The sequence below is a fragment of the Rutilus rutilus genome (genome assembly GCF_951802725.1).
Source record: "Rutilus rutilus genome assembly, chromosome: 21".
NCBI lineage: Eukaryota > Metazoa > Chordata > Actinopteri > Cypriniformes > Leuciscidae > Rutilus > Rutilus rutilus.
Genome location: NC_140226.1, coordinates 28,011,072 through 28,026,868, shown reverse-complemented (window position 1 = coordinate 28,026,868; position 15,797 = coordinate 28,011,072). Strand labels below are relative to the sequence as shown.

General features: G+C 37.4%; 1 protein-coding gene across 1 annotated transcript; it reads right to left on the bottom strand.

Annotated features, from left to right (window-relative positions):
* Window positions 1-616: 616 nt before the first annotated feature.
* Window positions 617-13,594, bottom strand: cdan1 (codanin 1). Its single transcript, XM_084394359.1, has 28 exons — window positions 13,458-13,594; window positions 11,880-12,550; window positions 10,581-10,772; window positions 10,316-10,506; window positions 9,631-9,750; window positions 7,727-7,805; window positions 7,529-7,649; window positions 7,345-7,454; window positions 7,152-7,241; window positions 6,927-7,002; window positions 6,634-6,839; window positions 5,853-5,985; window positions 5,624-5,767; window positions 5,375-5,541; window positions 5,217-5,298; window positions 4,576-4,665; window positions 4,394-4,448; window positions 4,162-4,295; window positions 3,973-4,076; window positions 3,710-3,859; window positions 3,568-3,631; window positions 3,285-3,363; window positions 2,951-3,159; window positions 2,224-2,331; window positions 2,040-2,103; window positions 1,778-1,938; window positions 1,346-1,453; window positions 617-1,227 (listed from the first exon to the last, which is right to left on the bottom strand). The coding sequence occupies exons 1-28, from the start codon at window positions 13,533-13,535 to the stop codon at window positions 1,132-1,134; spliced, it is 3,882 nt and encodes a 1,293-aa protein (XP_084250485.1). The 5' UTR covers window positions 13,536-13,594; the 3' UTR covers window positions 617-1,131.
* Window positions 13,595-15,797: the final 2,203 nt, after the last annotated feature.

Here is a 15,797-nt window from a genome sequence, read left to right as displayed (position 1 = left end):
ATATGAAATGTTTGAGCACCAAATAAGCATATTAGAATGATTTCTGAAGCAATAGCGGCATCTGACCAATAATTTTCCACGATTTAAGGGAAAAATTCATAGTCTGACAGATATTGCACTAACATAGAGCAACATCTACCTGATGACGTATTTTAAAGTCGATAGTAAATTAGCATGAACATCCACTATAGAAATTTTCCAGACTTCTCCTTGACTTAAAGGGATAGTTCAGCCAAAAAAGAAAATTGTCATTACTTATTCACCCACAAGTTATTCCAAGCCTGCTGAACACAAAATATACAGTATCTTGAAGAATGTAGGTAAACCATAGTTTTTGATCAAAATCTCCATAATATTTTTTTTCGATACTACGGAAGTCAATGGGGACCAGCAACTGTTTGGTTACCCATATTCTTCAAAATATATTCCTATATTTTCAACAGAAGAAAGAACTACATGCAGGTTTGGATCAACTTGAGGGTGTGTAAAAGACAGATTTTTCATTTTTGGGTGAACTATACCTTTAATGTATTAATTTCCATGACTTTACCCTTTTTTAAAGTTCACAACTGTCATGTGTTTTGTAAATGTGAACAAAAAGAAAAACTCATGCATGTTCACAATATCACATTTTATTACTTTAGACAGGTTTAGAATTAAACAGATAAAATTGTCCAACATGAACAAAGTGCAAATATTTCACAAATATAGACTATAAGAAATGCATACAAACCAACTCACCAACAAGCAGAAAAACATTTACAAACACTTAAAATAAATAAATAGAATTTCATGACAAAGAAGCACAGTGAATGGTCTTTATCATGTTCTACTGCAAGGCTGTATGAGTGAAAATTGGCAAAACCCTGTTAAAATTTCCCACAAAATGTTTTGAAGATTTATAATCTGGTCTTGACTGGTCTATCAACTCAGCATTTTTTGAGCAGCAAATATTCTCCTTGCAACTAACAATAAATCAGACTTTAAAATATTTTTAAAATCATATATATTGTAGGTTTAAACATTCTTTCTTTTGTTTAAACATGCATAACTCATTGCCTATTCATCCAATAGTGTTTGGCTGGGATTCATGTGTAGAGTTGGTAATGTCGACACGTGTCCCCCTAGTGGTCATTGAGAGACCTGCAGTATGTCCCTGTGGTTTGGCAGTGAAGGCACTGGGAACTGGGTGGTCAGGGAGAGCTGCTGAAAGTTCTCTACCGACTCCTACAACAGCAAATGAGAAAAGCCATCAGAGAGAAATCTGTGAGAATTCCAGCCTCAGAAAATCATGTTTTGTTGTCTCTAAAATAATGAACGAACAGCATATGTAAGAAGCAATTACCTCTGGCCAAGATAACGCTGACAACTTTGGCCAGTTGGTGCCCACTTCCTTCTCTCCTAAAAGACCTCTCTCTATTAGCTGTCTTATCAGGAACAGGTAGTCATTCCTCTGTAGGATTAAAGGATAAACCAATATTTAAATCAACACTGTTGTTGTTGTCACCTAAAACTAAACCTATAAAAAAAATGGTTCTCAGTAATCAAAATATAGCTAAAAAACAAATGGAGTATAAATATTAAATAAACAAAAATGTCAACTTAAACAAATTAGAAATTTAGTCTTGGCAACTAACTGATAAATAAATACATTTAAGTGCTAAAATACTAAAATTAGTGTTATACCAAAAAAAAAAAAAAAAAAAAGCACAGGTTAAGAATGTAACAGCTCGGCAAAACTGCATCAACAACACCAAGGTTTGATCAGTGGTTTTACCTCACTATCTGTGGCACTGGAAATTGCAGTCAGGGTGGGTTCACTGTAGAGAAGGTGCAGAGGTGGAGAGGGACTCCGAGTCCACAGAATTAAAAACTTTTCCAGAAGAGCAGGTCTCTTGTTCCCCTCGGCTGAAAACACCAGAGGAAGCTCCCCAGATACTGTACATGGAAACAAACACAAACAGACACATTAGGGTATTAATCACTTTCAGAATTGACTTCATGTCCCGTTCTCAGTTTTGCATTAATTGTTCTCTCACCAAGTTTGCAGGCCATCTGAACCGTACAACGCAACAGCATCTGCTCGACCACAGGAGCGAGGAGCTAGAAAAAGACCAGGACACAGGAGAGAATTTGTAAGAAAGGTAAACCGTTCTAAATAAAGAATTAAAACCATTGAATGATGTTAGTACACTGAAGTAGTATGGGGGGGGGTCTGATTACTTTTCGGCATCCAAGTGTTTGTCCCACTCTGTCCAGCAGAGACTCAATCTGATGAACAGTGAAAACCTCCTCATCAGACCTGGGTCCAACAGACACACTCAGAACCTCCTGAAACATGAGACAAAATTATTTGAGATCTGACCCACTTATATTAGAAAATTACTGTAAATTACCTTAGGTTTGCTTATTGCTGTCCAGTCCAGGCTAATTAATTGGCCAAAGTTCATGATACTGCTGATCATTAATTACAATGATTTCCAATTTATTAATTCCAAATTCTACTGATAGCCATTGTCATTGGTAAACAGTATTATTTATATACTATTATAATATTTAATCATATTTTGAATTAGCCTTTATATATATTCAGTTTTTTAGTGCAAGTATTTAAGTGTATTTGTAATTTGTATTAGTTGTTTTTAATGTTTCTATTTAGTTTAGTTTTAAATTCAGTTTCATTCACTTTAGTACTTCTTAAATTTCTAAACTTAATTTTTATTAGCTTAAGTTTAATTAACAATTACAACACTTCTAATGGCCTTGTCCAAGAATAAAGAAACATTTTATTGTTTAGCAAGTTTGACTATTGGTGTGAATTATGCGTTTGATTTCCGCATGTCTCATTTCTCACTCAAATTCTCTCACAAATTTTATCATCACCCACCCTTCTTAATGAATCCATTTAAACTATTTTTTACTGTCTGGATTACTAATTCCCAATAATTACCTTAACTTCAATTATGACTTCTGATCCAAGTGGAACCTTATGGTTGCAGCCTGAAACACATGAGGACCCAGCACTGAGCCCTGAGGCACTCCTCTGGACCTGCTGACTCTTGCTTGATCCCTCACCCTCTTCAGCATCCAAATTGAAGGTTGAGGGCACACTCTTAATCACCCTCTCAAATGCACTCTTCCACTCTCTCTTTAGCAGTGCTAAGGGAGACATTCATACAGGATTTTTTTTAAATCCCTATATTAAAAAAGGGCTACAAAGTATGTAATAAGTCTAAATGGAGAATTTGTTATTTTAAAATGTGAATAAAATCAGGCTTCACTACTTGTGATGTTGGAGGACAGCCAGCTGCAAGCCTTTTCTGTAGCCAAACGAGTGGTGATGCTCTCAGCTGTGGTCAGGACCTAAAACACACAACAACAAAAAAGAATCATATCTCTAAGTAAATAAATGATGATCTTGAAGTCTTTTTTCTAAAATTAACCACAAAATGAGATGACAAATAAGAGCAAATTTCCACCCAAGACAAACACTGTTATTGAGCATCTCTATTTTCCCTACATGGTATTAAGTGGATTGAATTAATGAAGAGTGACTGTTTAACTCACAGAAGGAGAGGTCTCCAGAGGAAGAAGAACTCGGACAGCTCCAGGGGCATTCTCACTGCAGAACCTATCATGGGAGATGTGACTAGTCCAAAACATGTCCTACAACATGATGTATATGTAATGAGAGAAGAGAGCTGCTGACCTGGTGGCTCTCTCCAGAGTCTGCATGCCTGCGTCACACAGCTGAGCACAGATAGAATCATTTAGTTTGGCCGTGTTGACACCCACCAAACCCAAACTATCTCTGAGAGTTTTCTCTCCACCCTTCACAAGCTCCAACACAAGCGTAGCCCTGCCACATAGAGTTAAGAAAATATGAAATGATGAAACGTGAATTCAAATTGATTTACATGGACTAACAGGCAGAAAGAACCAAAAAGACTGACAAAATGGTGGGAGACTGACTTGATGTGTTTGACGCAGTTGGAACCGACTCTTTCCGCAACAAACTCTACAGTGCGTCTGAGAGATGGGGGCTGGTTGTGAAAAAAGGCCTGTTCCAAATCAACCTGTTAAAACAAATGGAAAACGTCTACACATGGATGACATGATCTCAATTCTTCAACAGATGGAAGGCATTTGCTTGCAGGATACCTGAAGTTTCTGTTGTGAACGGGTGGTGGAGGGTCCCCTCAGTTCTGCAGATGTGGGGGTGATCTTGCGAATCAAGCCTCCGCTCTTGGACGTGCTACCAGCCACAAAAGCAGCAAGAAGTTTACGAAACTCCCCTGCAAAATGAATGTTGTAAAGGTACCTGGAATTTATTCCAACCGAAACTTACTAAAAGACATAGTTAAGAATTTTTTTCCAAACAGTCCACTCTCACCTAAATATGGACAGCAAGTTAAGAGAAGCTGTTGGTCCACTAATGGGAGGGTGTCCTTAAAAGAAAATATACAGTATTATACACATTGTGAAGGAAAATGAAAAGATAAATAAACATTTCTTTCCCTCCTTAAAAGGAAACAGCTAAATGTATACAGAGCAGAAGATCAGTGTTCCACTAACCAGCCCCTGACAGCTTGTATTATTCTCCAGTTCCTTGATTTCTTCCTTTAGATCTGTGCTGAAGAAGAGATCTTCTGGGAAGATTGGGATCTAAAAAAGGGGCAGCAACAGAAAGATTTGACAGGCTCATAACCAAACTCTTTGTCCAGGCTGTATGATTTGGTCAATGTCAATTTGATAATTGTTAATCTTATTTAAAACATTTATTTAAAAAAAAAAAAAAAAAAAAAAATAACCACACACATTGAAGCAGCACTTATTTTAGGTGTATGCAGAAACAAACTATCAAATGATACAAGTCCCGTTTAGCCCATTTTCTGCAGTTCTTTATCAAACCCGGCAATCTCTTTGCATTCGCACTGGCCTTGATCAATATTTGGGTGCATTTTGATTACATTTTTTACTTTTATTTGTTACTTGACTTTTATATTATTATAATATATCAATGTGGAAGTATTATTATTTTAAATAATGCAACTTTATTATGCAATATAATAAATTATGGCATGGTGTGATGTCAGAAGTACATTTGTCTAATTGCAAACAAAGCAGGTCACATTAGAGGTGCCCATCTGCAACAGTTTTTACAGTTTTCTGCCTGGTGTTTTATTTTCAGCCCCACTGAAAATGAGACATCTCACCTGGAAGAGCCAGCCCAAAACTGCCACCATGAGCAGCTGATTCATGTAACACAGCTCCCCTCCTCGACCCAATACCATCCTCCTGAAACACACAAATAAGCATGATTAATAGCACAATCACACAAAGATCATCTTTGATGTGCATGTGATAAACTCACTTGTAGATCTGGAGCAAAAGGCACAGAGCAGTCCTGTAACAAGGCAGAAATGGGCCAATATAATCCAGCATGGACAGGAACTCCACCATCCAGGGCACTGTCAGAATGGTGCGTCTCCGATACACTGAACTTCTCAACACCGCACACACATCCAGCACTGGAGAACTCTGACAATACACACAAGAAAACAAATTAGGTCCTAAAGAATGCATAGCTTGCTGGCAAAAGAAAAAATTCTGGCCTGTGTACCTTGCTCCGCAGAGTGACTGCAGCGTCCTGTATGTCTCTTGATGGAAGCTCAGAGGTCTGGTAAGGCAGAAAAGAGATGAAGCCCAAAAACTTGGCCAGAAGTCGTGCCGTGAGAAGCACAGAGGAGAAACGTTGCTTCTCATCCTGAAACAAAGAGCCCAAAAATGTGTTTTAAACCCATTCAAAGCCTTACTTTGGAGTGGTTGAATATTTTTCTTTCTGATCTAACCTGTTGCTCCATGTCTCCATCACCGGTCTCCTCTCCCCGGGCAGGGCTGGCGTCTGGACCGAGGATGGACACCTCGTCTAACTTCAGCAGCTGCTGACACATACCATCTTTCAGGTGCTGGTTCAGCTGACAGCTAGAACAAAGATGACCGTAATTAGAGCCAAGCATAAAAAACACATTAAGAACCTTAAAAACCTTAAAGAGTTTTGTGACTTTTAGTCTATTAAAATCAGCTTAGAATACCGTCCATGCTACTGTACTCATTACAGCTGACAAAATGTACTTTAAGCAGGTATACACTAGCCTAGCATTTAAAAGTTTAGGGTCAGTACTTTTTTTTTTTTTTAAGAAATTGAAACTTTTCGGAAAGGATGCATTATATAAAAATTAAGCTTTGCCATCCTAACAATAAATGATGACATTTTAAAATATATTCAAATAGAAAAGAGTTCAAATGTATTAATATTTCACAATAGTCATGTTACTGTATTTTTTGATTAAATAAATGCAGCTTGGTGAGTATTTTGAAAGCGTCCTTCATTGCTTTTGCCCAGCATACAAGCTGTGATTTTGCTGTGCTAAAATGTAAACATATCTATTTGCCATTTAAACAATGGGAAAAGCACTTCGATAAGCACTGTCCTTGTCAACAGAAAAGTAAACTGCACTCAAAATAATTCATACAGCTGGAGCAAGACTTGCAAAGCTTAAATTATCACATCATGAAAGCATCAATTGCACATCTAAAAGTCCCAACGAGTCCAGTGGATACAACATTTACCAGCTGGCTGTCTGAAGGAAGCCCTTGAAGAACTCCTGATGGCCAGGAAAGGAAGGTGGAGGGCAGGGACCAATGAGTCCCTGAGGCTGGACCAGACGCTGCTGCAGGCGCTTCAGGCGACCCAGGCTGTCTGCCCCCAGCATGCCCAGCAGATCAGCGTCAGGAGCGTCACTGGAGGAGCCCAGCACACAAGGGCTCTTACACATCTAAAAAAATAAAAAGAGACAGAGAATATAAAAGGGACAGAGAGAGAATAAGAGGAAATGTGAAAATAATCAGCCATTTTGGCACACCTGGATCAGCTGCTTCTGGAAGAGTCTGGCAAAGTGAGAATGACTTCCTGCTGCTGTCAGCTGACTGACCATTATCCTGTGGGTATAATTTATAACATTTTAATTTGGAATCACAATCAAAATGACTGAAGGAGGAAATGTTTATCATTCATATAAAAAGAGCAAAGAATATACTATTAGTTAACTATAAAATGTCCCTTTTAACACTACCAAAAAAATAGTCACCTGACTCTATTGCCTAATGCTGCCTCAAAATCCCAGCCAGGCTCCTTATGAGAGTCCTCCCATTCTCTGATCAGCCCGTAAAACACATCCCTACAACAAAAGCAGAAAAAAATAACATGTCCCATATATATCAAGGCAACAAAACTGATAAATGACCTGAAACATCACATATTTGAAACTTTGTTCAGTGTACCTCTGCTTTTTAAATGTGTGGAAGCCCCTATCGCTGATAAAATTGGAACGGTTATCTGTGGCGGCCTGGAATGGTACTGAATGAACGAACAAGGGTGGACTGGGGAGCACCTGAGGAAGTGAGGACATTATTCAGCATGAGCTTTCAAAGGTTACTTAGTGGTTGCTTTTAAACTAATGCTTACTTTAGCTGTGCAGTTCTCCTGAGCTTGTGCCAGGCGATCTCTGAGTGATGGGGAGAAAGTCGCCACTCTCTCATTCTCAGACAGAAGCCGCAGAGTGCATTTGTCCAGGTGTGACACCAACCTGACGAACAGATGAGACAGAAAGTCAGGCACGCGGAATCCGATCTGAAGCAGTAATGAAACCGTAATCAGACTTACTCAAACTGATTCTCCAACACTCTCACGGAAAAATACACACAGTTGTGGACGTTTCCCAGGTAAGCTTTCTCCAGCACCTCTTCAAGACCATAAATGAACAGGACACAATCAGGACATGACCAAATTAATCATTTTTAGATTGACTCATCCTCAAAACCAGAATAAATATCTAACTGGCGTGTTCAACAGAATCCCCCTGCATGAAAATCATACTGTTTTTTGTTCTATTCCACTATGGAGACCAGTCAATATGACAACAACAAAAACAAAAACAATAATAATAATAATAATAATAATAATATAAAATAATTATATTGTAATTATTATTACTAATAAAAATATATTTCTTTTATTAAAAATGCAAACAATAATGCAATTATTTAAATATTACTATTACAATAATACTATTGTACTGTTAAATAAATCAAGTATTTATTTTACAGTAAATTAAAAAAGGCAAAAAAATACAAAAAGTGAATGTGACCCTGGATCACAAAACCAGTCACATGTCGCACGGGTATATATTTGTGGCAATAGCCAAAAATACATTGTATGGGTCAAAATTATCGATTTTTCTTTTATGCCAAAAATCATTAGGATATTAAAGGGACAATGTGTAGTTTTTTTAGGTATTTTATTATCTAAAATCAATATTTTTATTCTTAAATATGTCCTCAATGGTATACAAATACCTCTGCCAATGATCTGACTTATCCTCGTAAACGAAGAATTTATTATCTTTATATACGTAGGTCCACGGAGGCTTCCATGTAGTTCCGCCATCTTGAAAAACTATAATAGCAGAGAGGGACAAAAAGTACTAGGCCAACGTGTTTCCACAACGTGTTTTCGTTCAGAGTCAGCGTCACGTAACTGAAGCCAGCAGAAGCGGAGGAGCAGAGCAGTGAGAGGCTCTTGTCACTGCCCCGGCAAGTTTAAAAGGCTGCACTGTACGGTTAGTCACAGGATAAGGAGTCCTCGTCGTCGAAAAAGTCCAAAGTAGACCGTAAAAACGAAACGTGACTGAAGATTACAAAAAACAAGGGTTAATGTCGGGATAGCTTTTTCCAGGTGGAAAGAGCTAATGCAGGAGAAAGCTTTCAAAAGGGTTGCCAAAAGGGTTGCCTGAAGTTGCCTGCTTTCTTCTCGACAGGTAAGTCAATGTTACGGTCTTAATTACAAGCTTTTTTTCATTGCTTGGTTGTGTACTTTATTATATAGACAGACAGTATAACTCGATGAAGTGCTATTAAAAGACATCCTGTCATAGCTTTATGGTACGTAACGGCTACCGTAGATGCAACACGCATTTGAAAAAGCGAGGCGCTGGAGAGCAGTATTCGTCTGAATGCAAAATACAATTTCACCACTAGATGGGAGAAATTCCTACACATTGTCCCTTTAAGTAAAGATCATGTTCCATGAAGATATTTTGTATATGTCCTACCGTAAAGATATAAAACATTTATTTTTGTGATTGAATGGACATAAATGGACAATTTTAAAGGCGATTTTCTCAATGTTTCCATTGTTTTGCAACCTCAGATTCCAGATTTTCAAAAGTTGTATCTCGGCCAGATATTGTCCTATCCTAACAAACCATAGCATCACTGGAAAGCTTATTTATTCAGCTTTCAGATAATGTATAAATCTCAATGTAAAAAAAATTGACCCTAGTGACTGGTTTTGTGGTCCAGGGTCACACATAAATGTTTTAGCTAATTTAGCTTCAAGTGCAGAATAATGCATGAGTAATGCATTTTTAAAGCTGAACTCTACTAGCTGTGTGTTGACAGCAGGATTATGAAACGCCTCATCTTTATGGCATCTCTTCAGCATGATTTAACATGTAAGTGTAGTCAGAAGCCTTAAAGAATTAAATAAGCTTTTAAATATTGACACACCTGGACTGTCTTCACACACACTGATTCCTGCCTCGGTAGATTTAGAGACAGACACACCACGAGATGTCAGGAGCTGCAGCATGAAGAACAGCTCCAGGAAAACACACGGAACCAGATTCTCTACAAGCAAAATGCATTAAAACTTAAAACAGATGTAGCATGCTTATGTATATGTATGCTTCTATCATTTAAAAGTTTAAGGTTGGCAAGAGTCTTAAGGCCCATTCACACTATAAACATAACCATAACTATAACTATATTAGCATCCACACCAACGAACGATAACGCTCCGTTTATTATAAACGTGCACTGCAGTTTTGTCGTCTACTGTTTTGCTCAAGCTCTTTAAAGCAGGATGGATTCTGATTGGCTGTCTATGTTTTCATTGTTAATCAGCTGGAAAAATTAGTTCTGAAAGTGATTTCAACGATATCGTTTCTCTGTGCTGTTATCGTTATAGTTGTGGTGCTATACTTTATATTTAGCCTTTATGCTCCTTTTTTATTTTAATATATTTTAAACCGTAATTTATTGTGATGGAATATAAAGATTTGTACTTGTACTTTTGTAAATGTACAAGTCTTGTATAATTCAAGAGCTGTGAATCATCACATTGCCAAATATACTTTTCCCATCGCATGTAATTTAATAGCGCAGTATACAGCACCCTCTGCAGGCCACTTACCTGAAATGCACGTACAATACAGCTCTGCTAAGAGATCCAACTCTGATTTCTGTGTAACTTTGTCAGGGTCAGGGCAAGGTGACTGGGGATCAGGGGTCACTTTTGATCCCTGCCTGTGCACTGTTTTGGTTGGGGTACAAATGGCGGGGGTGGTTGTCAGTGGGGAGCTGGTCTGCTGGGCAAGTTTAGACCTAGAGAAGATGAAGCGGCAAATGATGACAGAGAACCAAATTTAAACTGAATCTCACAACATAACCCAACATACCTTTCTCTCCTGAGCAACTCTCTCTCTTCCTGCAGACTGAGAGGACTGGCAGCGGTCAGTTTGGCCCCAGCGCTCTCTGGTACGCTCTCAGGCAGGCTGAGCGGGGTGGACGTGAAGCAGCTCTTAGGTTTACAGTTAGGCCGCTCTGCACTTACAGGAGTTGGGTTAATTCTCCGTGAAGGTTTGGTTGCTCTGGAAAAACCGCAGAAAGGTTTCATTTGAGCTTTCATATTCATAAAATTGCAATGAATACACATTTGCATCACTAAATAAAACATTAGAAATATGCAAAATTAAAATACAGAGAGGATCTGAATTGTTTTATTAGCAGGGTCAATGTCATGACGTAAAAAAAAATATGAAAATTGCCTTTATCTTTCTTTCCCTATTGTGACGTATAATCAATTAAAACATTTCTGGGAGGCACAATGTAAAAATGTCAGGGTGAAACAACTGTCCTGATATTATAATGTAATAATATTATTATAATTAAATTTGGCATATTTCTATAATTTTTGTGTTTTGTTCTTTTTATTTCTTCGAAAAAATTAACAAAACCGCTTCAAAATAACTAAACTGAAAAGTATACAATAGCAGACAGTGTGTATGGAATGGGAAAACAAGTCTCCTAAGAAAATCAGATAATGTGACCTATTTTATAACCAAACTAGTTTAACAAAGTTAATTCATAAGTCAAAAATGAATGTATATAATATTTTATTATCAATATTATATAAATAAAAAAATTATATTATATATATACATACGCGTGTGTGTGTGTGTATGTGTGTAATATATATATATATATATATATATATATATATACACACACACACTTTATTATATATTCTATTTTAATTAATCAAATATAAATATACTTGTATACATAAACATACATAAATACACTTATTTGACTATTTTTTCATTATTTTATTTTATTGTCAATAAATGAGCTTGAAAATGGTAAAAACCTATTTGAACCTAACATGAATTAAATTCTAAGAATTCGGCATATTTGTAGACTTTTTTAATTTATTGAATGTGGACGCTACAATTTTTTTTCTTATATTAGTACATTTAAACTATAACTAGTTGATTCACTCGCTCTCTTGCATGCAGGGTCTCTCGCGTGCATAGTTTTATATTTAGATATAAAGAGTAATATAGTGCAATGTTCTTAGACTGCTCAACGAGACAACGGCAGCACCCTCTCAGTCCCCCTCCGTTCGAGACCAGTACGTTTTTAGCGGCCGGAGTTGAACCGATCTTTCTGGAAAAGAGGTATGATTCATCACTTACACTGGTGAAGACTGGGCGGCACCCACTGGAGGAAAGTCTTCCAAATTATTGAAGTTGAGCTGCACCTGTGTTGGAGGTGACACTGGTTCAAACCTCGCCACACCTCTACTCCTCCTGCCACCTCCTTCCTCAGACACAGCAACGCGAGTTCCCGTCTGTCGGGCAGACGCGCACCCCCCAAACCCCCCACTCCTCCTGCGGCCTTTGTGCTGCTGTGTGGAGGAGCTGGGCTGGACCTCTGGGGGTGACGTCATGAAGTCGCCAAGACTGGGACGCTGGGCGGAGCGGCGCTCTGAGGGGGTTTTGCGGGGAGCAGGGCTCCAGACAGAGCTGAAGGAAGGGCTGCTGAAGGCGCTGACGCCACTCAAACAATGAGAGCTGGTATATGAGGTCTCCTGCTCACTCCTCCCACCCACTGGGGATGCAGATAGGGCAGGAGAGAAGAGCTGGACTCGACTGGCGCTGCGCAGACCCTGGACTGGCGTGGATTTGTTGCCTCTCCGCTCAGAAGAGTGCTGAGTCCTGACAGATTTGGAGGTGCTGGGGGTCTTGGCGGGTGTGGTGGGGCCATGGGTCAAAGTTTGACTGCTCTGCTCTCGCAAAAAATTCAAAAGGAAAGGCACAAACTCCTCTCTGCTGACCTTGAATAGAAAGTCTTGGGATTCACAAACCTGCCGAAACAAAAAGAAACATCTAGTTAAGTCATTAAAAGTCTTTTATATATATATATATATATATATATATATATATATATATATATATATATACATTAAATTATCATTCTAAAAATCATTAAAGTAATTTATCAGTAAAAGAAATAAAAACTTTTTTATGTGTGAAATACAACCCTGTTTAACATTATATTATTAGTGTTGTCATAATTAACTGAAACTAAAACTATTATTATTTGTTTCAGTAATTGAAATAAAGCTGAAATAATAAAATAAATAAAAATGTTGCCTTGACAATGGCATCTCACTGAAATTAATCAGTTTAAGATGAAGTACTAAAATGACTAAAGACTAAAGCAAAATTAAAAGCTAATTAAAATTAATAAATACCATAGTTGTACTTAAATAATTCTAAAATAACACAATTATACCTCGTAAACAAGGCTCAGTTTTTTCTACAATTTTGTGTAAGACTAAGTTACAATGATGCAATTATATTGAGAAATATTGAGAATGTTCGGGTTTCAAATTATCACAAACAAAACATCATGAAAGGTAACGTTATAGCTAATTTATGAAATATTTACATTCCCCAAAACATAAGTTATGTAATTTCCCAGAATTCCCACCAAAAAGAAACTTGATGATGACAACGTTCTCTTTCATTGCTCGAAAATGTTTTGCGGCGTTAACAGTTACCATCCAAATGTAGAACTTAAATTTACCTTAAAAACAAAACTGCAAATACCCACATATAAAATAATGCGACTCTTTAATCATGGTTGTTTGCTAACGTAGCTATGGATTAGCTGACTGAATTTCAGGAAACCAATCAGTCATACACTCCGCTACGCAGTGACAGAGAAAAAACACAGCATGAGAGAGCGAGCGCGGTGTAAACTCTTACGTGTTGTGCTTTGAGCCAGAGCACTGTCTCGCTTAACTCCACTTTACTGTGCAGTAACGATTCCAAAAGAGCCGCCATTCTTCTCGGAGTATCATGAGAGTGACGTGCCTCTTGTCAGGGGCGGGATTGGCTGAGCGGTGCAACGCGCGCAAACCTCAACAACACTGAAGACATTACCAGTCCTTCAAAATAAAAGTTCAGAGAACACTTGCGTTATTTTAAATATTTTTTTAAATCTTAAAGTTAAATGTTTCTGTAGGCCTTTATTGGTTTAAAAAACAATGTATCTGTGTGTGTATATACATACAAAAATCAATTGTTCTCTAAACAAATATAGGCATTTAACATTTAACTTTAAGATAGGCTACAGATTCTTTCTTTTTTTTTTTTTGGTAAAACTTGTTTGTAACTCTTCTAACCCCGAGGGCTGTTCCATAAAACAAGATTAGAATACAAGCCAGGCTTATTTTGGTTAGTCAGACTTATTGTCGGTGGATTCTGTTTCATAAAGCAAACTTAAAATAGTTCAAACTCTGTTACCCTGGCAACTTATGCTGGGAAACTAGCCTGGTCCAGGGCAGGCTAACTGTCAGGCTAAGCCTCAGCTGTTACACAGATGTTTTATGGAACAACCCTCTGGGCTGCTTAAGAAACGCATGCACACGCAGTTATCTAGACAGGATAAACCTGGATCAAATTAGTGGGATTGCGTGAACTTGAATTACCTTTTATGAAACCGCTTTAGCCCCAGTTTATTTGTTAGGTTTATTCAAGTCGGGTTTTGGAGTTTAATCCCCGCTTTTCTTAGCATCTTTTATGGAACAACCCTCTGGTGTGTCCTTATGGGTTTGTTTTGTTTTTCAGTTATTTTTTATCAATTTGCCTGTGTTAATGCCAACTGCTTAAACTATGGGAAAAAAGTGTGTATTTTTATTGAAATTTTACTATTTCACCCCCATTTCCTTTAATAAATCCAAAAATTTTAATCCCTGGTCCATTTAACTATAAATCTGCATATTATAGAGCCAATTGGATAAATTATGCAGCTATATTGTGTGGGTGTGTTGGTATGGATGTCAGAGTATGGTTTGTATGAGTGTAATAAAAAATAAATGTGTGTGTGCGTGCATGTATACCTATTTGAGAGATAAAAACTACTGTACTGCAAATCACAAATCCAACCATGTGTGTATCAGTGGAGCTTTGCTGGCATCTAATGAGGAAAAGGGCTTTATGTGTTGTTGTTTTTTTGTTTTGTTTTTTGTTAGGCAACATTGTGTGCCATGTGACCTTCAGGGCCATATTTAATTATTCCACACACCTGTTTTGGACCTGGATGTCTATCATTATGACAAACAGATGTTTCATAACAACCTTGAACAACCTGTACGTCTAGCCTCATTTTCTCTTGCAGAAAATTGATTACTATTTACCCTTAAAAAGATCCATTAAATCACTGTATTTAGAACAATTGAGATGTTAAGTTATGATTTGTATAAGCCAAACCATAAGACTAATTCATCATGGATTCCTTAATTAAAATCAGATCTGAGGTTAACATTACAGTTTAACATTGTAAATTATCTAAAACAAACTGCCTATATTTAGCAAGTTGTTAGCATTGTAGAAAACCTGACAGTCTCTTCGAGTAATGTTAACCTTTTCTTCAAGTTCATGTTATTTTACTCATAAGACAAAAAATGCTGCTCTAAAAACCTATAAACAGTCAATTTGTAAGTGTTAATTCTTTTGGAGTTAAATTTATCTCAATCTTTTCTCAAAAGTGGTAATTCTCTTCAGGGTTTTATGACTATAAACAGAACAGGTCTATGTGCTGAAATAAATACAACGCTGTTACCTAGTTATTGGTCCATATAGCCATCTGTTTAGAATGTTATGAAGACAGTATATTGTAACCACAAGGAACGACTTGTGTAGTAAACAAAACAGGAGACAAGTATTGTCATGGAAAACTGGAAACCCATTAATAGAGCCATTATCCCTGATGTAGACCATGGACAAACATTAAGAATAGTTATAAGAATACTCTGCTTGTTTGCACTGCATGCACAGGTGTGTCTCCCTCATGTCTGTTTGGTTACAACATCTTCCGTACATTGTGTACACATCTAAATCAATATGTTTAGGGAATATTTACATTGTAAACTATCTGTTACTGTGTGGGCAGTTTACAACAAATACTGGAAGTACACTGGGTGTTTCCCATAGGATTGCACAAGAAATTAACTTAAAGGTCCACATAATAGAAATGCTGTACAGGCCCTTGCTTGTCCAAATGAGGACACAGGCTTCCCTTCCCCCTGAGAAATTATAAACCTG